This window comes from Oncorhynchus clarkii, chromosome 27, assembly GCF_045791955.1.
Source record: "Oncorhynchus clarkii lewisi isolate Uvic-CL-2024 chromosome 27, UVic_Ocla_1.0, whole genome shotgun sequence".
Taxonomy (NCBI): Eukaryota; Metazoa; Chordata; class Actinopteri; order Salmoniformes; family Salmonidae; genus Oncorhynchus; species Oncorhynchus clarkii.
This window is the reverse complement of record NC_092173.1, coordinates 3,734,676-3,757,570: the sequence shown is the minus strand read 5'-3', so window position 1 is coordinate 3,757,570 and position 22,895 is coordinate 3,734,676. Positions and strand designations below refer to the sequence as shown.

Here is a 22,895-nt window from a genome sequence, read left to right as displayed (position 1 = left end):
CCGTGAACCGAGGGTGAAGGATTCAAATTAAGACGACCACTGCACTCATTGGTCACTGTAAAGGTTAGGATCAAATAAGTGCAGAGAGTTCTTGAAATCTGTAGGCTAATGTACACACTGCTGTTAGCGAGTGGAGAGTTAGTAGAACAGTGTATGTAGAGGGTTGAGATGTCAAGGCACTGTAATCAAAACAACACAAAAAAATCATTGAAACAGAAGGGCACGCACACGCAGGGACACACACATGAACATGTGCATGCTTGATGCGCACACACAACTAGACCTCTTGTACTGGGAGATGAGGGAAGACAGGTGTTTGGAGGGCAATGAGGTAGTAATTAACTGGGCTGGAGAGGGTCAGGGAGTGGGAAAACTAGTACTGTGCCCTCCTTGAGCTCTTCCAACAGGCAGGCTGTGCTTGCCTGGGTCTTGTAGGGGAGAGGCATGCTCATGACATTCAAAACAAAAGAGGCTGGGTCAGGCGAGATATGAGCTCCAGGCTGGGGGAGGGTTTTGAATCGGGAGGAGCAGAGGGGGTCAGAGTGAGAGAGTGTGAGTGTGAGAGAGAGCGAGAGAAACAACCAGCAGAGAGGCAGGCAGCTAGCGACACCAACCAGGAGCAGCTTACCACAGGACTCGGGCTTCCCCTCCACTAGAACACAGTCACTCTTCTGCACCAGAACGTCTGGCCCACCAGAATGCAGGCGGGCAGGCAGAGCAACACAACACCCAACAGAACAACAACCAGCGCAAAAAGGAAAAAAAAGAGACAAATAAAAAGAAAGAAAATTATAGGAGAAAACATGGGGAGGGAGAAATCTAAATAAAACATTAGCTAATAAATAATGGGATAGAATGACAGGAGTGTAGCTGTCTTGAGTATGAATGAAATAGGTAGCTAAGACATTACGTTTGACTACACCTATATGTTTTAATTACACCAGTTGAAATGTAGGCCTATCACAGGATTGGAACCAAATTTAAAAACAGCATAGATTTCATAGCTTGTCATCAATATATATATATATATATATTTTTAAAAGACAATAAGGTGCAGTGTCCGATTTGGATGCTGGGGGTCAAGGATACCCCCAGCCCCACTAAACCATTGACAATTACATTGTTAACTATTTGGTTGTAATATCATAACCCCTTGAAGAGCATAGTAGGAACTATCAGAGTTATATAGCCAGTAACTAACTGCATGTTTTTCATGAACCGTAAACACCAAGTGATCATGCAATTTCAGCTACATGAGGGTAGCCTATCCATTTGGCATGTAGCTAGCTAGCTAAGCAAACAACATGTGTTATTTTGCATGCTTCATCGGAGATTAGGCTTTTGGAAAGAGCTCGTCGTCGGCAAGTCCTCATCCTGGTAAAATTGTCAGTTGGACTAGTTGAAGCAAATCAAACAATATTTGGATATAACCGTCTAGTTCATCTCCTGAAAGTTAGCTTGTTTAATTAGCCATATTGACGTGATGTTATTAGCTAGCTAGCCAACTTGACATGGTCCATCAATCAATGTAGCCCATCATGTCTGTCAGCAGCAAGCGTGACTAAACAATCTTAAAAACAATGTTGAAAAAGGGATGTTAAGTAAATTCGCTAGGTTGGCCTACATTGGTTGGAGAAAAGTACGTTAGGTCTACTTACCACTATGTTTAGCCAACCGTACAACGTTTCTACCGGTAGCTTGCAAAGTAAACATTATCAGCTAACAGTACATAGGAAAATGCACCCTTCTGCTGCTTGACAGGTAGAGCCCACAAGGATGGGAAATGAACCTAAACCACTTATACTTGTCAGGTATAGTTCACTTTCATTTTATATCACTCAAACATCCAAATAATGGTGGCCAATATTGAGAGATGTCATGAGGTTGCCCTCACGTATCTGAAATGAGATGATCAATTGATGTTTACTAATCATGAAATGCATGTAGTTGCTTGCTGTATAACTCTGATGATAGAGCTAATGTGACAAATAGTTTTGCATGGAATAATCAGACATTTTTTATTCTGACTCTGCTCTTCAATAGGTGATGATAGTACAACCAAATAGTTAACATTTATTTAACAATCCCTTGAAAACAGCACGCAGCTGTCAATGGTTTTAGCAGAGCTGGGAGTTTCCTTGACCCCCCCCCAGCAGGCAAATTGAACACTGCATCTTATTGTGACGTTTTATTGATGACAACATATATACAATTTGTAAAAGTAATAGCTTACATGATATTTCAAGGATGCTTACATCATCAACAAATTTAGCTAGCATCTGGGCATTTCCATCTAAAAGGAGCCATGAACACCAACATGTGAAGTTCATAGGGGCATATCAAGATGGCTGTCAAATGAAAGCTAAGATTCTATATTTTTGTGAAATGAAGGCATATATACATTTTTCAACCATTTCCCATCCTAAAAATGGAATAAGCAAAAGCTTGATTTCTGGTCAAACAGATAGAAAAGGGGTCTAAGACAACATCTAACATAAAAAGTCTTAAAAGGTATTAGAAATACATCAAAACACAATAATGTTGAAGTAAAGACCCCTGCCAACTAATATCAACAATTCAATTTCGTTTTGGAGAAAGTTTTTGCATTCTGTAAGTTTAAGAAACATTGCCTTGTGCCTTCAAATTCCATTACGGAAAACCCTGCAGTTGAATTAGCTACAATGGGAAATCATAGTGGTTACAAACCACAGTTGGGTCACCTGCTACTGTCCTCCCTTCCACTGGCATACTGTTATGTTCAGCTCATAACTGTTATCTTTCTGTCATCTAGTAGTCAAAGCAAGACTGTCAAAATCCACTCTCTCTCCTCTCCCGGCCCTCACTGACACTTACTATAACACCTACCGCCTACCCTTCAGCACCCCTCATTGCTGGCTCAATAACCCACATTTTAAAATGTAACATCGGGAAATATTCCAAAAGTATGAGAGGCAGCTTATGTGCTGGCACGCCATAAGAGTGGGGACCAATGTTCCCTAAAATGTTTTAGGGCACTGAGCAAATTTTAGGTCTTGTGAGCGGAAAGATGAACATTGTGAGAATTCTGTGCAACTTCCGGTGCGCGTTTATAGTGAACACTTAGGCTGTACCCTTACAGTTTTAGACAGTAACCAATAGACTATTGTGGCTATTTGAGCATAATGTAGGCCTACCAACAAAACCAATGGAGCAAATCCCATAACATTTTCACATGAAAATAGCTTTGGATTTCTATATACAGTAGCCTATATGCGATGTTCATTGTATGCCTACATTGCATGACACTTTTAAAAACATTTTTACATTATGTAGGGCTTGACATTAACTATTATTTTTTGACTTGGTCTGCAACACCAATACTTTTCACAATTGCAGTCTGATTTCCAAGTACTACAGAAGTCACTCTTAGATCTTAGTTAGTACTTAACGCAAACCAAACAAAATACATGCTATTTTCTAGGTCCCATAACTTAGACTTAAGCGACCTTGAATTTACTAGCCTGAACAGAACACAAATTGAACGAGTTCCCTCTTGTAAATATCTTGATATCTGCCTAGATGATAAATTGCCATTTGAAATTAAATGTTTCTGAGCTGGTAAAGAAATTCAAGATCAAAATTTGATTATTTTACAGCAGTAGAGCATGTCTGTCTTTTGATAATAGTAAGGAAGTTGTCCAGACCACTTTTGTCTGTTTTAGATTACGGGGATATAATCTACATGCACGTAGCAGCTTCCACCCTTAAACTTCTAGATGCTGTTTTCCATTGTGCCCTTAGACTCATTACTAGTGATAATTTTAGAACTCACCACTGTGTATTGTATCAAAAGGTGGGTTGGGCATCTCTTTATGTAAGAGGAGAGCAGCGTTCCCTTTAGTTTATTTACAAAGCGCTCTGGCAGAAACTTCGGATTTATCTGACAACACTCGTCAAGGTCAAAACAATAGGATACAATACAAGAGCACACGATTAGATGGTGCTATAGGTTCCAAGGGTGGCTTCTGATTTAGGGAGAGCTGCTTTTGGTTTTTATGCTCCACAGATGTGTAATGTGTTTCAGGAGAGGCTCAGGCTTGAATGCATGTTGCCCTTTAGGGGATTTAAAACAATGGGGAACGCTCTATGTGAAGATTGTGTTAGTTTATGATCTAGATTTGTAATGTAGTATTTTATTATGTTTTGTACTGATGTGTGTGTTTGTACCGCGCATGGCTCATTTGAAAAATAGTCTCAATATGACACCCTGCCAAAATAAATTTACGGTAATAAGCATTCTCACCCACTAGAGTAGAGTACAGTATAATGTACTGTACATATCTACTTTACTGTACTGTGCTGCAGGGGTATTCAACTGCAGGGGGTCCTCAAAGAAAAAATAAAAAAAATAATTACAAAACTACAGTATAGAAAATATAACATTCTTTCTAATGATGCCAACTTTATTTCTCAACTCCTGATATTGAGGAAATTACACTAATTGGAGCCAATTACACTCACTTCAGTATCTAGCATAGGCTTTGGAAAAGCACCCACAAATAGGCCACCAGTGCAGCAAGTGCCGTTGGCTAGCTGACTAAACTCCACCATAGTGAGTCTTGTCACAACACAACTGACTTGCTCAAAAGCATTAAAAGGAAAGAAATTCCACAAATGTACTTTTAATAAAGGCACACCTGTTAATTGAAATGCATTCCAGGTGGCTACCTCATGAAGCTGGTTGAGAGAATGCCAAGAGTGTGCAAAGCTGTCAACTCAAGCTGGCAGCGTGATTTTATTTGAAACCTTTCTTCAATGGGTGTTACAAAGAGCCGACTATTTATGTATTGCTCAGTTCACTCAACTCTAGTTAAATAATCACCTCCTTAGCGCAAATTTCTTTGCACAATTATTTTACACTACAAAAAAATATATGCCTCTGCTTGTAATGACAGTCTGTGACAATAGAGAGTTAAAATGGTAGTATTCTATCCAAACCCAAATCCAATCTCAAGTACACTCTGTTGTTAAGATCATGTCTTGAGACTAGCACTGAGACAATTGACTTAAACCCCAAAAAACAGCCAATTCATTTAGATCACGTTAAAGATGATGGAGCTTAAACTATTTGGGGATATCATTGTTAGGAAATAGGAATCATGCAACACAAAAAGGCAAGCCAAAAGGTGAAATACAGAGTAAGAAACATGGACATGCAAACAGGGGTAAAGAAAAGTCCATCGGAATGAAACCTCATCCAATCTCACATTTTTCAACCGGAATAATCATTTGATAATATTACTCCACTAAAGATTGGAAGACATTGCGGGTGGCGGGTAGTCTCGTGGTTAGAGCGTTGGACTAGTAACTGAAAGGTTGCAAGATCAAATCCCTGAGCTGACAAGGTAAAAAAATATATTAAAAAAATCTCTCATTCTGTCATTCTTAACCCACTGTTCCTAGGCAGTCATTGAAAATAAGAATTTGTTCTTAACTGACTTGCCTAGTTAAATAAAGGTAAAATAAAAAAATATCTAAAATTGCTTGCTGCTTCTCTACTCTACTGTATCTCTGCTTTAGGCTGACAAAAATGAGACTAGAGCGTGGGCCTAAACATCAGAAGAAAGTGAACAACCACTCCGAGACTCGTCTTGGGGAACCTCTCGCTGAACACGTCTTGTCCATGTTCGTTGCGTCATTCTGAGATAAGTTGGAGGGCATGAGAATTCTATCTTTAAATCACCCTGGTTGTTTGATGAGAATAAAAGCTAGTGACGAGTCATCATACCCAAACATAATCCGTGCCTTTTCTCTTATACGCCCAGATTTCAATAGTGTGAATGAACAAAAAAGTTGTCTGGTGTTTTTTCACTTAGCATTAAGGACACCAAACAGTTTGTGTACAGTAACACTGAACAGAAGACGTGATTGTGCACAACAAAGATCTGTGCATAATCAAATAGAGCGAGACTTCTGCAAGACCTATTAAAGACATGGTGGCCTTAAAGGTTCAGAAATTCAGGAGCAGATCAGAGATAAAAAATAAACAGTGCATATCCACACAGTGAACATGAAGCATAGTGCATAGCATACACCATCGACTCCCACCATCCCATCATGCCGATTGCAAACCATTCATCTGTACGTGTGTGTGTCAGAAGGTTTACCTGTAGGGTCAAACTCATGTGAAGAGGAGACTGCCGGTTTATCACTTTTGGGTTTCTTGTCAGGGGGGTGGTCTTTACTGAGAATGCTACTGCTTCTGAAAAGAGAGCTTTGTAAAAAAAACAAGGAAACATCGGAAAAACGTAAACCATAAGAGTTAACCTGATGAGAATTAAGGAGCACAGCCACTGTGCTATCGAAGAACACAATATGTTACTTGTGAGCCGCTACTAGGCGTACAACACTGACAACTGTCCTTTTCTATAGGAAACATAACAATTTAAATGTCCTGGAGTACCACCAATGACTGCAGTGCCGATGGGAATATCCACAAGCATAAAACAGAGAAACTCAATTGTTCACTCAATGGCCACCCCATCAACGACGAGGTGACATCTTATGAATCATGATAATAACTGCATTTGACAGATGATCTTGGACTGGCTGTGCTGCTGAGTGGGTCTGTAAGAGCTGGAGGAGCGAGTGAATGGGCCCTCGTCAGAGGAATGTCGTAAGGCCAGAGCGTGGGCCCTGCTCTGCATACATGTGGCTGTAAAAGGCCTCTGTTTTCTCGCCGGACTAGGCAGAGATGGGCCTTGCTAAAAGAAGGACCCCTTTGTCCCCCTCCCCTGAACTCAGTGAGGAGGACCAGTGTGTGTGTGTGTGTGTGTGTGTGTGTGTGGCAGGCAGGCAGGCTTCTCCTAAAGACCGCTTCATTTCCTTCATCTGGCCTGTGAGTTCTGTTGGTGGTTAGGCCTAAAACGTTACTTCTGTGTTGGGTAGAAACGTCAGGAACACACGTATAAAACAGCTTACCGCTTGGTTGTATGAAATGAGGTTTCTTACCTGTTTGCTTTATTGGAAAACCTGCAAGGCAAAAGAGGGGAGTGTCAATCATCAACATAATCCAATTCGAGCAACATCACAGAGCGATGACAACATCAGCAGACTCAAACAAGAACATGTACGCCTGTACAGTACACTGCAGGTACTTTGCAAGGGGTTTTGGGAGCAGCAAAAACAAGAGGTCTACTGAAGCGTCTCCCGAGACCAACGCTGGTAAACATCATAATCCTGGTGAAACTACACCAAGCTTTCTTTAACACAGACAGCAGCAGCTAAAAGATTAAAGGCTTTGCCAGGTCAAATCCCCCCCCCCCCCACCCCCTCTCAGATCTTATCCAATTGTGTCCTTTACAGTTCAAAAACAGACCACTGTCATGATCATAAAATCTGAGTCATGCTCTGCTCAGTCTGTCGACTGGGATGCAGACTGGCTGGCTGCTTGTAGTGCCTTGCAGGGATTAGTGTCCATAAGTGGGGTAGGGGGTAAAGTAGGGAATCAACTGAAATAGGGAACTTTTCTAGAGAAGCATTGGTTGCTTGATTGGAAGGGCTAAGACCATTAATCACAATGATTGACTTTAAAATAAAAAAAGCAGATTCTATGCTGTTCATTTCAGCTCCATCACATCAATAATGAGGCATGTTCCAGCAGTTTGAGTCTTCTCATGGGGAACCAACGGACGAGGAACTGTCATTGATCTTTGCTGGCCAATGTGTGGATTCAGCTAGTTCTTTAGAAGTTAATTTCCTGTGGCTGAGAAGTAATGACAGTGAACAAGCCGGTCACGCACATGCAGAAGGCCGAATAGGAGCTTCAGCTAGCCATTATAGCTTACGTTAGCATTGGTAACTAAGTACCAATGCTAATAATTTGAATGATCCATTTTTATAACCCAAATTAATAAATAGGCTATCCCATGAAGGATACAAAAATAAAATCCATATCATGCCATTTTCCCCCTTTTTATTTTCCTTAAACAATGGCCCTGACCCAGACTTGGGGGGAAAGCCAACCTCACCAGCCCCAGCACCAAGGCTGAAAACAGGGACAGATTCCCAGAAAGAATGAGCACTCCTGGCATAGCTCCCGTTTCCTGAGTTAGAAACGTCCAGGCTGCAGAGGTAGCAGGCAGCACTGCGGCTCCGAGGAGAAAAAGCAGCACCCGTCAGGATTTGGAAAATCTCACTCATTCCCTATTAACTTTTTAAGCTTGCTTCAGTTGTCAGCAAACAGTGCTAAGCTCGCATTATCACAGGGTCCAGGAAGTGAAAGAGACCACTTGAAGGATTAGCCATTATGATCCAGTTAAGTAGGGCCCTATAAAATCTGTTGAATGTTTTTGCCTGATTCTCCCCAAATTTAGTTCCCTCCATTTTGTTTTTCCAGGTTTCCGTTTCCCCCTGTTTTTTCAGGTTTTCGCTCAAAAATCACAAGATTTTAATAGAAAAACGATTAGGGGTCTGGGAAAAATGGTATATAGCTGTGTTTTTGTAGTGAAAGTGATGGTAGAGTTCACGAAACAAATGCCCACTGGATTGATGCAAATAAATCATGATATAATTCTACCAGGTAAGCATAGGCTAACGTAGTTGACATTAACGCTTTCCAGCCCATTCATTAAAAAAAAATCTGAAACATGTTTCCGGTGGTTTTGACATCAATATCTCTGCAATACAATAAAGAATATTTTCATAAACCCCCTCTTTTGATGGGTTAATGCAGACATTGTAACCTATCAGAGTCGAAGCCATGTCTTAGCCAAGGGAGGGGGGTTTCGACTAAGCTACATGGAATTATTCTAAGGCCACTTGAAGTATATAAAGTATATAAAATAAATAAATTATATATATATATATATATATATAGAATCAGCTTGAAAGTGAGTTGACATTTGATGTAAAAGTTAATATTATCTGATCAATGGCATAGATATTTTTTAAAGTACATTAAAAGCTTTATGATGAAAAAATCTCAGATAATGTAAGCTATCAAGTTAGAAGGGGCTAGCTAGTCATGATAACTAGACTACCAACACAGGCTAAGTCAGTCACCCAAAACAAAGCAAGATAGGATCTAATTCAAGTAGGCTGTCATCTGTTTGATTTTAACGTTTTCTTTGATTAATGACAAATACATTTTATTTTGTACAGTTGTTATTAGACCTAAAAACAAACTGGCCAGTGATTATATTTTGTCCCTAGCGAAACAGCCAAAAGAGACAGGGGTGTTGTGAAGGAAAATTGAGTGGCTAGCTATATTTGACTAGCTAGTCATATCCCCTAGCTAGATGACTACATGGCTATATCTCATTAATTGTCTGTTTATCTGTGATATGATTCATATAAAATATTAAGCTTTCTGGCTGTTGATTGCAAGAATGAATGTAACGTTATAGCCTAAGCCTTATGATAATTGCTTATTAATAATGACTTTGTGTTGGTCAGCTTGGTAACGAAATGATTCTGGTCTAGCTGGTTTGTGACTTTGCTACTTACATGATCATATGATTTCAGTTATGGACTATCAGATATGCAATTGATAACTTGTGGATACACTTCACTTTTCGTTGAAGATTTCCTTTTTTATTTACATAAATGTATTCGGAATTTAACTTTGTTAATCTTAGGCTATTCTTTGGAGGGGTTGTCACTGATTTACATTTAAAAAATGTTCATTTTCATTGTTTGTCTTTATGTTTTAGAAATGGACAGAGAAAAGCACTAGCGGATAATGCACTTCCTGTCCTTGAGGAGGAGGACACTGACGGCAGATGAGCTGCGGGTCAGTGCTGATGACCTGCAGGATGAGGAGGACCATGTAGGCATGGCCTTCTTAGAGGAAGATGACCTTAAGGCTGAGCTACTCGGAAAAGACGAGGATGAAGAGAATGAAATCAGCCTCTCAGCCAAGCTCTTCAACTGTATCATCAGGCCTTGATATATTGGACAAGGACCATGTTTTATTTTAAATAAATGATTAAGTATACTAACAATTATCTATTTTCTCTCATCTGGTCTTTGTCTTTACGTTTGTGCTCCACATCCCCGTAACTGTAAACACACCGTCTTGCCCAATAGCATGCTTCAGTCCTATGATAATGTTGATACATAGGTACCGGAATCTATCCCTTTCAGGCCAGAACGTCCAGTTGGTTTAGATCTAGGTAGTAGGACCTTCATCGATACTGGGGTACAAAGTCTCTCCAGGGTTCAAAGCTCTGTTGACTGCTTTACATGTTGTGGATCCTGCCACTGAGGATAATGCAGTTAGGCTTAGAAAACCGCAGTACTTACAGGACCACCTGAAAAAGATTTGTTAAAAGCTATATCAGCAAACCACAATGAAGCCATAGATGAGTGTTTTAAATTATGGGTCATTGCTTGTTCTGACACAGGCTACATTTTAAAATGTCCATGTTTACACCGGCAGTCGGGATGGTTGTGGTTGACTTTCAAAAGCGGGAGCATCAAACTGAGGGTGGGGATATGCATTTGTGTAGGTTAGATGACAATGCATTGGCCATACAGTGGAGAGAGACACGTACTGACACTTGCCTTTCCAATTTTCCAAATGCAAAGGATTCCACTCAAGTAAATAGGCTAGAGGATGATGTTTGGAATTTGAAAGTGGGTCTGCCAGCCTGCTGTAATCCACGATTAAAATAAACAGATGGGTGGGGTTGACAAGTCTGATCCAAGTGATCAACTCCTGCAATGTTTTGCAGAAAACACTTTTTACACTGTATTCACATTGCAGTTGTCAAACTGGTTACTGACAGATTACATTCCGAAAGTACTTTGCTCATCGGTTAGGAGGTATTGACGTTAATGACAGGTATCCATCTTTCAACACACCTTTGTCTGTGAAAACTGTAAGCTCATCTTTTCAGACACAGCACGTGCCTAGTCTACAGGCCCCCTCTAGAAATTGTTACAGGAAAGATAAAGGACAACAGGACCCGGTTTGTTTGTGTGGCACTTGAATACGAGGGCAAGTGGTTTTGCATCGGAGAGGACCGAAATTGTTTACGGTTGTGGCATTCCAGTGACGGACTCATTGCGGAAAAAGGCACTAGTAAAATTGACTCAGATGTAGCTCAGATATTAAGTTGTAATTTTGCCTCTCTTGTATGTTTCCCTTTCCTGTATGTTCCTTCTCCCTTGCATGTTCTCTCTTTCTTCATGACTAATGGCCTTGGAGATATAAAGGACTTGGAAATGTAATGACTGTAAAGTAATGCGGTGCTTTTGGAACTGTTCCCGTTCTGAATCTTTGTGTGGTAGAAAATATGCTAGTTGAATGTAGAAATTGAAGATGTAGAAGCCAATTGTTGATATATGCCTTGTTTTGTTTCAGATATTGTAATCCCAGTAAAAATGTTGATTAAAGTAGCCCTGAAATGAATGCTGTATCATATTATGGTTATGATAGCGAGTCACACTCAAAATTAAAAGTGGAAAACCACACTACAGGCTGATCCAACTTTGATGTAATGTCCTTAAAACAAGTCCAAATGAGGCTCAGTAGTGTGTGTGGCCTCCACGTGCCTGTATGACCTCCCTACAATGCCTGGGCATGCTCCTGGTGAGGTGGGGGATGGTCTCCTGAGGGATCTCCTCCCAGACCTGGACTAAAGCATCCGCCAACTCCTGGACAGTCTGTGGTGCAACGTGGCGTTGGTGGATGGAGCGAGACATGATGACCCAGATGTGCTCAATTGGATTCAGGTCTGGGGAACAGGCGGGCCAGTCCATAGCATCAATGTCTTCCTCTTGCAGGAACTGCTGACACACTCCAGCCACATGAGTTCTAGCATTGTCTTGCATTAGGAGGAACCCAGGGCCAACCGCACCAGCATATGGTCTCACAAGGGGTCTGAGGATCTCATCTCGGTACCTAATGGCAGTCAGGCTACCTCTGGCGAGCACATGGAGGGCTGTGCGGCCCCCCAAATAAATGCCACCCCACACCATGACTGACCCACCGCCAAACCGGTCATGCTGGAGGATGTTGCAGGCAGCAGAACGTTCTCCACGGCGTCTCCAGACTGTCACGTCTGTCACATGTGCTCAGTGTGAACCTGCTTTCATCTGTGAAGAGCACAGGGCTCCAGTGGCGAATTTGCCAATCTTGGTGTTCTCTGGCAAATGCCAAACGTCCTGCACGGTGTTGGGCTGTAAGTACAACCCCCACCTGTGGACGTCGGGCCCTCATACCACCCTCATGGAGTCTGTTTCTGACCGTTTGAGCAGACACATGCACATTTGTGGCCTGCTGGAAGTCATTTTGCAGGGCTCTGGCAGTGCTCCTCCTGCTCCTCCTTGCACAAAGGCGGAGGTAGCGGTCCTGCTGCTGGGTTGTTGCCCTCCTACGGCCTCCTCCACGTCTCCTGATGTACTGGCATGTCTCCTGGTAGCGCCTCCATGCTCTGGACACTACGCTGACAGACACAGCAAACCTTCTTGCCACAGCTCGCATTGATGTCCCATCCTGGATGAGCTGCACTACCTGAGCCACTTGTGTGGGTTGTAGACTCCGTCTCATGCTACCACTAGAGTGAAAGCACTGCCAGCATTCAAAAGTGACCAAAACATCAGCCAGGAAGCATAGGAACTGAGAAGTGGTCTGTGGTCACCACCTGCAGAACCACTCCTTTATTGGGGGGGGGGTCTTGCTAATTGCCTATAATTTCCACCTGTTGTCTATTCCATTTGCACAACAGCATGTGAAATTTATTGTCAATCAGTGTTGCTTCCTAAATGGACAGTTTAATTTCACAGAAGTGTGATTGACTTGGAGTTACATTGTGTTGTTTAAGTGTTCCCTTTATTTTTTTGAACAGTGTATTATATCACTTGTTTGTCTTTCCTTATCATATGTAAAACTAAATGATATTTGTTTTTACTTGAGGGCCAGATATGCGTTTAATATACTATCCAATCACAGAAAAATATAACCGGTCACAAAAATGTCTTACTCATTCACAGTAAAAGGTATTTCTATTCTGATTTCAGATGATCAAACATTACAAAATAAGGAAGACTCTGTTTTTCTCTATCGCCATTAGAAAGTTGGGCAAATGGCAGTTGTTGGGGAGAAAAGCATTGGTTTTCATATAAGATACACATTTTCACAAGTGTTTTTTCTTGACTGATTACAATTTGATTGATGTGGTGCTATTGTATGTCAGATCACTTGAAAGAGCGGTTTCCCAGATTTCAAAATACATATCATGGCTTCATTCAAGGCTTGACACCAGCAAATTATACTCATTTACGCACACAGGAGTCACGATCCAGTAAAAAAAAAAAAAAAAACATTTCGGGAAGGTTTTCCATCTACCAGAAGACTCTTCATTAGCATCATCGCTACCTGCTAAACTAAAGTGGTAGACGTGAGCACAACACATACACAGACGGGGAAATCTTGTTGCCTCCGCAGAAAGTGGCATGAAATATCAAACACCGATGCATTCTATTCATGTCTCATGATAAACATGGGCAAATTAATTACTTTTCAATACATTTAGTTAATTCCCTAAGTTCAACTTTTATTTACAGTGCATTCGGAAAGTTCAGATCCTTTTGCTTTTTCCACATTTTGTTACATTAAAGCCTTATTCTAAAATGCATTAAATTAAATGTTTTACTCAATACTTCTTTATGACAAAGCAAAAACAGGTTTTAGAAATACCTTATTTACTTAAGTATTCAGATCCTTTGCTATGAGACTTGAAATTGAGCTCAGGTGCATCCTGTTTCCATTGATCATCCTTGAGATGTTTTTTTACAACTAGATTGGAGTCCACCTGTGGTAAATTCAATTGATTGGATATGATTTGGAAAGAAACACACCTGTCTATGAGGTCCCAAGCCATGAGGTCGAATGACTTGTCCGTAGAGCGCCGAGACAGGATTGTGTCGAGGCACAGATCTGGGGAAGTGTATGAAAACATTTCTGCAGCATTGAAGGTCCACAAGAGCACAGTGACCTCCATAAGTCTGTAATGGAAGAAGATAGGAACTATCAAGACTCTTCCTCGAGCTGGCCGGCCGGCCAAACTGAGCAATCGGGAGAGACCCAATGGTCACTCTGATAGAGCTCCAGAGTTCCTCTGTGGAGATGGGCGAACCTGGGAGAAACTGCCCAAATACAGGTGTGCCAAACTTGAGTTTTCTTGGGTATGACACTACAAGGTTGTAATCGCTGCCAAAGGTGCTTCAACAAAGTACAGAGTGAAGGGTCTAAATACTTATGTAAATGTTACAGCAATGACCTGGGGAATAGTTACAGGGACTGACCCTGCTTAGCTTTAGTGGCAAGCCAGCAGTGGGATGCAGGTTGTGGAATTCCATTTTAATGTCTGGATTCCGCGATTCTGTCAACGTTCTCTGTATCGCAGATTTTATAGGGCCCTAGTTAAGATTCAGGGAGTTTCCTCCAGTCTGTGGGTACAACTTATTCTGATGACTACAGTTTTCAAACACGAAGCCTAAACAAGCTACTTAGGAATGACTTGGGTAAGCTGCAGCCTTCTTAGGCATGACTCGATATAATAACTCAATATAATGAGGCTACCTCTTGAAAACAAGACCTATACGTGAGTTTAGGCTGATTAAGTAAGCTAAATCATTGGTACTGTCTCATAAAAGGGGTGATGGGTTACAAATATATAAAGGGTAAATAACCTTTTGACAGCATGTCTTGATTTAAAACCAAACTTTCCATACATGTTTTGCCATGGCAATGGCAGTTTTTAGATCATTTACATTTAAGGTATAACTTTTTTTTATTAAAACACTTTTTTCTAAATTTAATAAATAAATAATTTAAGTCCTTTTTGCAAACTTTTAAATTATATCAATCTCAACCGTTTATCTTTTCCAGTGATGAGGACATGGATGTCTCACAGTATGGTGGGGTATGCAAAATAGGTTTGAGCACCTTTATCTCTTGAATGTTTTGGCATTCAAGCCCAGAAATTCACCTTTTGAGTATTTCTACAATGGGAAAATATGTATGGAAGGTTTCGTTCAAATCAAAAGGTGTGCCATCAAAAAGTGATCGAATTCAAATTGATTTACGCATGAAGCTGAACTAGTAGGCTAAAGTTCCAGTTCCTCTCCATCAATACTGAAGTGAGACCAAATTTTGTATTGTGGTTTGTAAGAGTGAATGTCGACCGTATGGGACATTTGTCTCACCAAGTAACCATATTAAATCTATTTTCTAGTGACACTGTATCCCATTCAGCAAGGCAATGACGAGCTGAATGGCCCATTTATGAAATGTTCTCAGACTGTAATAAGTTCCAGAGACGGCTGCCTGCAACTCCATCAAAAAGCCATAGAGGAGAAATGGAAAAGCAAGCACAAACAACCTCAATGAGGTTAAACCCAGGGACTTATAATCATAGCTTGAAGATGTGTTGTTCTCTCCCTCAGTGAATCATAGGAGAAATGGAAAGAAAACGAAGAGCAGTCGCTCTCAAAACAAATATACGCTACCAGTATCTGTTAACTTTCAAAACCAACATTCATCATCATTGAGCAAAAGCATTTGCTAGAAGACTTCCTGAATGCTATATAAACATTTTGGGCTGTATTTCAAGAAAGCAGGGCTCTACAGTGCGACCATTTTACTTGCATATGCGCCTAAATATTTAGCTGTGTGACCTGGAATTTAAACATTTAGGAGCACCAGAGGACCTATTAAAAAAAAATTATCACCCAGATAATAGTTGTTGCAAAGATTACTTCCCTGTACCGCAGCCCCCGAGTGCCATGTAGAATACACTGAAAGCAGATTCATGACCGTCATGCTTGCACCATTATTACAAAGAAAATGCTGTTGCATAAAATATTTTTAAGTTCTTTGTGAGCTCCTACATGTTTTCAACATAGGCACACACATGTGCTCTTTGTAAAACAAAATATATATATTTTTAAGTCAGTGTAGAGCCCTGGAAAGGTTCAGGAAAAAAATATTACAAAGACAAATGTCTGTTGTGAACTCATGGCCTTCTGCCTGAATGTCCCTGGATGTTTTTGCCAGGTTTCTCACTGCACTGTTATGCCAGCAGGGCAGAGTCCTCACAAAACACCCATCTATCTATAGGTGCCCGGACCAGGATTCACATTGGAAGAAGCGGAGGAGAAGGGGGGAGTTTGTAGGAAGAGGAGGTGAGGACAAAGTGGGAGGAACTAAAGGGAGCAGCAGAGAACAAGGTGGGGAATGGGAGGGGCAGTAAAGGAGGGGCCAGACTTGAATACTCAATTGAGGTTTTGTGTTTTCTTGGAAACTGGCGGAACAGGCCAAGAGGGCCTGGTTCAGGGACACCCCAAACAGAGGAGGACGCTGAAAAACAGAGCTTGTCTGTGAGTCATTTTCGACAAGAGAGTAGTGGCTGGGGGGATAGAAAACAGTGAACTGTAAGAGGAAGTAGCAATGCTGTTACCCTGATTCATAGGAAAAGGACAACAAAGTCAAGGTATCGGAGTGGCCATCACAAAGCCCCGACCTCAATCCTGTAGAAAATTTGTGGGCAGAACTAAAAAACGTGTGCGAGCAAGGAGGCCTACAAACCTGACTCAGTTACACCAGCTCTGTCAGGAGCTTATTGTGTGAAGCTTGTGGAAGGCTACCTGAAACATTCAACCCAAGTTAAACAATTTAAAGGCAATACACTCAATTAGTATTTGGTAGCATGTAAACTTCTGACCCACTGGGAATGTGATGAAAGAAATAAAAGCTGAAATATAATAAATCATTCTCTACTATTATTCTGACATTTTACATTCTTAAAATAAAGTGGTGATCCTAACTGACCTAGGACAGGGGATTTTTACTCTGATTAAATGTCAGGAATTGTGAAAAACTGAGTTTAAATGTATTTTGTGAAGGTGTATGTAAACTTCCAACTTCAACTGTATGCTACAATGACCAAGAGCCAACAAGTAGGCTGCTACTTAATAATCTGAATGGAGGTGTTATTTGTAACTATAGGACATGGAAAAAGCAAATGTAGCCCCAAGTGAATTGAAATTAATTAATTAGGCCCAAATCTATGGATTTCACATGACTGGGAATACAGATATCCATCTGTTGTTCACAGATACCTTAAAATAAAAAAAGGAGGGGCTTGGATCAGAAAACCAGTCCGTATCCGGTGTGACCACTATTTGCCTCTTGCAGCGTGACACATCTCCATCACATAGAGTTGATCAGGCTGTTGGTTGTGACCTGTGGAATGTTGTACCTCTCCTCTTCAATGGCTATGCGAAGTTGCTGAATATTGGCGGAAATTGGAATGCGCTGTCGTACACTTTGATCCAGAGCATCCCAAACATGCTCAATGGGTTACATGTCTAGTGAGTTTGCAGGCCATGGAAGTACTGGAACATTTTCCACATCCAGGAATTGTACACAGATACTTGCGACATGGAGCCGTGCATTATTATGCTGAAACATGGGGAGATGGCGGAGGATGAATGGCACGACAACGGGCCTCAGGATCTCACCACGGTATCTCTAAGCATTCAAATTGCCTTTGATAAAATGCAATTGTGTTCGTTGTCCATAGCTTATTCCTGCCAATACCATAACCCCCACTATGTGGCACTCTGTTCACAACATTGACAGCAGCAACCCGCTCGGTCCCACGATGCCATACACATTTATTTAATCTGCCCGGTACAGTTGAAACCAAGATTCATCCATGAAGAGCACACTTCTCCAAGGTGCCAGTGGCCATCGAAGGTGAGGATTTGCCTACTGAAGTCAGTTACGGTGCCGAACTGCTGTCAGGTCAAGATGAGAATGCAGCTGCGCTACCATGAGATGGTTTCTGACAGTTTGCGCAGAAATTCTCAGCTGTCCGGGTGGTTGGTCTCAGGCTATCCTGCAGGTGAAAAAGCCGGGTGCGGAGGTCCTGGGCTGGCATGGTTACACATGGTCTGCAGTTGTGAGGCCGGATGGACGTACTGCTAAATTCTCTAAAACAACAGTCTTATGGTAGAGAATTGAACATTCAATTTTCTGACAACAGCTCTGGTGGACATTCCTGCAGTCAGGATGCCAATTGCACGCTCCCTCAAAACTTGAGACATCTGTAGCATTGTGTTGTGTGACAAAACTGCACATTTTAGAGTGGCCTTATATTATCTCTAGCACAAGCTGTACCTGTGAAATGATCATGCTGCTTAATCAGCTTCTTGATATGCCACTCCTGTCAGGTGGATGGATTATCTTGGCAAATGAGAAAGGCTCACAAACAGGGACGTAAATACATTTGTGCACAGAATTAGATAATATTTTTCTGCAATCTTTTATTTCAGCTCATGAAACACTTTACATGTTTATGGTTATGTCTTTGTTCAGTATAGATGGCAAATAACCTAGCTATGACAAGCTAGAAGGTTGGCTGAAAATACTAGTGATGGTGTAGACCTAAATCAGCATGTTACTTGTGCAACAGTATCTCCTAAATAAAAGAGTGAAGCATTAACCTGTTGAAACTCTAGGGGCAGTATTTCATTTTTGGATGAAAAACGTTCCCGTTTTAAACAAGATATTTTGTCACGAAAAGATGCTCGACTATGCATATAATTGACAGCTTTGGAAAGAAAACACTCTGACGTTTCCAAAACTGCAAAGATATTATCTGTGAGTGCCACAGAACTGATGCTACAGGCGAAACCAAGATGAAACTTCAAACAGGAAGTGAGCAACATTTTTGAGGCGCTGTTTTCCATTGTCTCCTTATATGGCTGTGAATGCACAAGGAATGAGCCTACACTTTCTGTCGTTTCCCCAAGGTGTTTGCAGCATTGTGACGTATTTGTAGGCATATCATTGGAAGATTGACCATAAGAGACCACATTTACCAGGTGTCCGCCTGGTGTCCTGCGTCGAAATTGGTGCGTAATCTCCAGCTGCAAGTATTCTTCCATGTGATTCAGAGGAGAAACCAGACTTCCACGAACGATATATAATCGAAGAGATATGTGAAAAACACCATGAGGATTGATTCTAAACAACGTTTGCCATGTTTCAGTCGATATTATGGAGTTAATTTGGAAAAAAGTTCGGTGTTTTGATGACTGAATTTTCGTTTTTTTTGGTAGCCAAACGCGATGAACAAAGCGGAGCGATTTCTCCTACACAAAGAATCTTTTTGGAAAAACTGAACATTTGCTATCTAACTGAGAGTCTCCTCATTGAAAACATCCGAAGTTCTTCAAAGGTAAATTATTTTATTTGAATGCTTTTCTTGTTTTTGTGAAAATGTTGCCCGCTGAATGCTACGCTAGCTATCAATACTCTTACACAAATGCTTGTTTTGCTATGGTTGAAAAGCATATTTTGAAAATCTGAGATGACAGTGTTGTTAACAAAAGGCTAAGCTTGAGAGCTAGCATATTTATTTCATTTAATTTGCGATTTTCATGAATAGTTAACGGTGCGTTATGGTAATGGACTTGAGGCTGTATTTACGATCCCGGATCCGGGATGGCTAGTATCACGATTAAGCAAGAATGTTAGCTACATGAGAAAACAACTGTAGCAAAATATTATAGGGTCCCCTAGGAAACATTTAACACTTTGGTTCCTATCCTGTCACAATAACGTTGTTGTTATGTCAAACACTGTAGTCAAAGTGCCCACAATTGTATTCTAACTGTAGAATTAGAATAATCATTCTATTTACATGATTCCAACAGTTCACCAAGTGTTTCGCTCTAAATCACAAGCCAAATCACAACTGCAACATTTGGTTAAAAATAAGGCCTAGATTGTTGGCCAATATCGCATAGCCTTACATGGCAGTATGGAAATGATCTCAAATGAGCGCAGGAAATGCCAAAATGTATGAAAATGTTAAATTATTTGGGGTTGAAGTTGAATTAAAACAGTATAAACAAATCAGAATGAGAAAGACTCATTGAAATCACTTAGAATGTGTGCTGCCACCCTAGGATCACAAACTACTCAAAGCAAATTAAGAAACATAAAATACTGTCAAACTGTCCATCTATCACCCATCCCTAACCTGGGCCACAAATAGGGTGCTTTTTAACTGAGCATCTTTTACCAAATAAACAAAAACTGGACTACAGAAACTGTTGGCATTTCATTTTTCCGCTGTACCGTAACCAGGGTACCTGACAAACAACTAGGGCTTAGCAGCACAAAGGTAGCTGCAACACATACCTATAACTACTTTTCCATCCAGGACAAAGTGTAGTTTAAAGCTGGGCTAAAACGTGAGCCAACTGCTGTAATTTTAAGGAAGGTTCCAGCAGCAGTGTAGTAGTGCACAGACAGGAGTTGTTGTGAGAGAGAGGGGCCCTTCTTTCTGTTCTGACATCCTCAATGATCTGAGAGCTGCGAATGGGTGATCTCAGGGCTGCTGGCCAAAGGGGCTGGGAGAAAAGTGACTCATGTTTGCAGAGCCAATGTGGGCGAGAGAGAACACATGCTGTTTGTATCAGACTACACACACCAACATCACACTCACAACTATGACATCACCTGTCTTTCCACTAACAGAGGAGAAGTCCTCCCGCAAACACACACACAGCTTTTTATTTGAAAAACCCTTGGGGGATTCAGGTTGATAATGCAATGTCTGATTGGAAAGACAGGTGACAATATTATATATGGTTGATATACATTCCATACAATAATGTGCAAAGAAATGCTACCTTCATGTGAACATAATCACAAAGCCAATAAGCCACGTTTCAAACTCACTCCACGGAGGGCAGACTGTCTGCCGTTTTTTTCTCCTCCCTTGTAGTTGATCGATGAACTAAGGTCACTAATTAGTAAAGAACTCCGCTCACCTGGTTGTCTAGGTCTTAGGGCCTCCATGTAATGAGTTTGACCCCCCCTGCAATTAGCCAATGAACCAATGTGACCTATGGACATTTAGGCTAAAGCAATTGGTTGACTTGAAGTCAGAGAAGTCAAAGTGCAACGTTCAAAGAGATATAGTGCCATATAATAGGCTACCTGTCCTGCACAGCTAAAAGATATGTGCTACAAGATCCAAGTCAAGATGAGTCACGATACGAGCGAAAAGAGAAATTGTTAGTCAAGTGTCTTTGGAAAACGTGACCCTTGGAATCTTACAGGCAGAAGACATGTTGATTACCGAGGACAGAGAGATAGAGGGAAAATAGAGCCAGTGGATTGGCTACCAGGCTGAAATGGCAGGGTCAAAGCTAAGGCATTGTCAAAGCTAAGGCACTGTCAGGCACAGCCCCTCCCCAATTATGGAATCAAAGCATTGCCTTGGTGAGAAGAAAAGTCACAGTCACAGCCGGAGGGGGCAAGGCACCGTTTCTGCCCCAATAAACCCAAATAAGGATTTCTGACAGAGCTTCACCCTAGACTGTCTGGAACTATCCTTTAATATTGCAAGGCAGGGTGTGAGAAACTGGCTTTACCTTTTGGCCCAGACAGTGCCGTCTGAGGGAGAGGTTGAACCTGCAGTGAAAACAGTAAACTCCATACGGCACTAGTATCAGTCTAATCCAAAATACAAGGACTTGAGATCAAGCCACAACACTTATGTTTAGCTTGAGGAGTCAGATCATATAGCAAGGGCCAGTGATAAGATCTTGGACCACCTTCCACCATCATAGCGCAACCGTGACTTTGCGTCAGTCACAGTGCAGCGACACCGGAGGCATAGTGTTCGCTTAACAAAAGCAGCCTGTCGTTGTAGGTTTAACTTTAAAACTGGAAGCATATCCCAGAGGAAGCGCAATCCACTAGGCTACATCAAGTGTTTACCTTCACGAGCTGTGCGGCGATTTGGAGGAAATATAGGCTAGTTGAAGCGCATGCATCGAGTCCAGTGTTGCAGTCTGTCATGCACTTGCATAGAGCTCTAAAGAGGTTTGCAATTGAATGGTGCTTTTCCAGTCTCTCCACATAATTCTGATTGATGAGAGGTGTTTCAGACATACATTACCAGTCAAAAGTTGACACACCTAACCATTTAAGGGTTTTCTTTATTTTAACAATTGTTGTAGTGAGCACATTGCAGAATAATAGTGAAGACATCAAAACAATGAAATAACACATATGGAATCATGTAGTAACCAAAGAAAAAGTTAAATCAAAATATATTTTACATTTGAGATTCTTCAACATATCCACCCTTTGCCTTGATGACAGCTTTGCACACTCTCAACCAGCTTCATGAGGAATGCTTTTTCAACCGTCTTGAAGGAGTTCCCACATATGCTGAGCACCTGTTGGCTGCTTTTCCTTCACTCTGCAGTCCAACTCATCCCAAACCATTTCAATTGGGTTGAGGTCAGGTGATTGCAGAGGTCAGGTCATTGATGCAGCACTCTCCTTGGTCAAATAGCCCTCACTCAGTCTGGAGGTGTGTTTTGTGTCACTGTCCTTTTGGAAAAGAAAACATATTATAAGCGCACTAAGCCCAAACCAGATGGAACGGCGTATCACTGCAGAATGCTGTGGTAGTCATGCTGGTGAAGTGTGCCTTGAATTCTAAATAAAAATCAGACAGTGTCACCAGCAACTCCTCCACACCATCACGCCTCCTCCTCCATGCTTCACGGTAGGAACCACACATGAGGAGATCATCCGTTCACCTACTCTGCGTCTCACAAAGACAAGGCGGTTGGAATAAAATCTCAAATTTGGACTCATCGGACCAAAGTACAGATTTCCACTGGTCTAATGTTCATTGATCTGGTTTATTGGTTTCTTCAGGTGTGTCCCAGGATACATGCACCTCTTCCCCATTCATTGGAGAGACTCTCTTGTACTTAGTTTACTTTATTTAATAAATAAATATATTTTGTTATTCCTTGTCTCCACGTTGTATCCCTTTTTTTTTACGAACTTCGAGCCGGTTCGT

At 41.3% G+C, this 22,895-nt stretch overlaps 1 protein-coding gene across 5 annotated transcripts in view; it reads right to left on the bottom strand.

The window, feature by feature from the left end:
* The window catches only part of LOC139385677 (Rho guanine nucleotide exchange factor (GEF) 12a), a 62,496-nt gene that overhangs the window by 24,850 nt on the left and 14,751 nt on the right, over positions 1-22,895 (bottom strand). For 3 of the 5 annotated variants that reach the window (XM_071130940.1, XM_071130942.1, XM_071130943.1), the window contains exons 2-4: positions 6,991-7,011; positions 6,147-6,241; positions 629-685 (exon numbers count right to left, since the gene is read on the bottom strand). In XM_071130940.1, the coding sequence (XP_070987041.1) occupies positions 629-685; positions 6,147-6,241; positions 6,991-7,011 (173 nt within the window). The remainder of the gene's footprint in view (positions 1-628; positions 686-6,146; positions 6,242-6,990; positions 7,012-22,895) is intronic. The other 2 variants (XM_071130941.1, XM_071130944.1) reach the window with 2 other exon arrangements.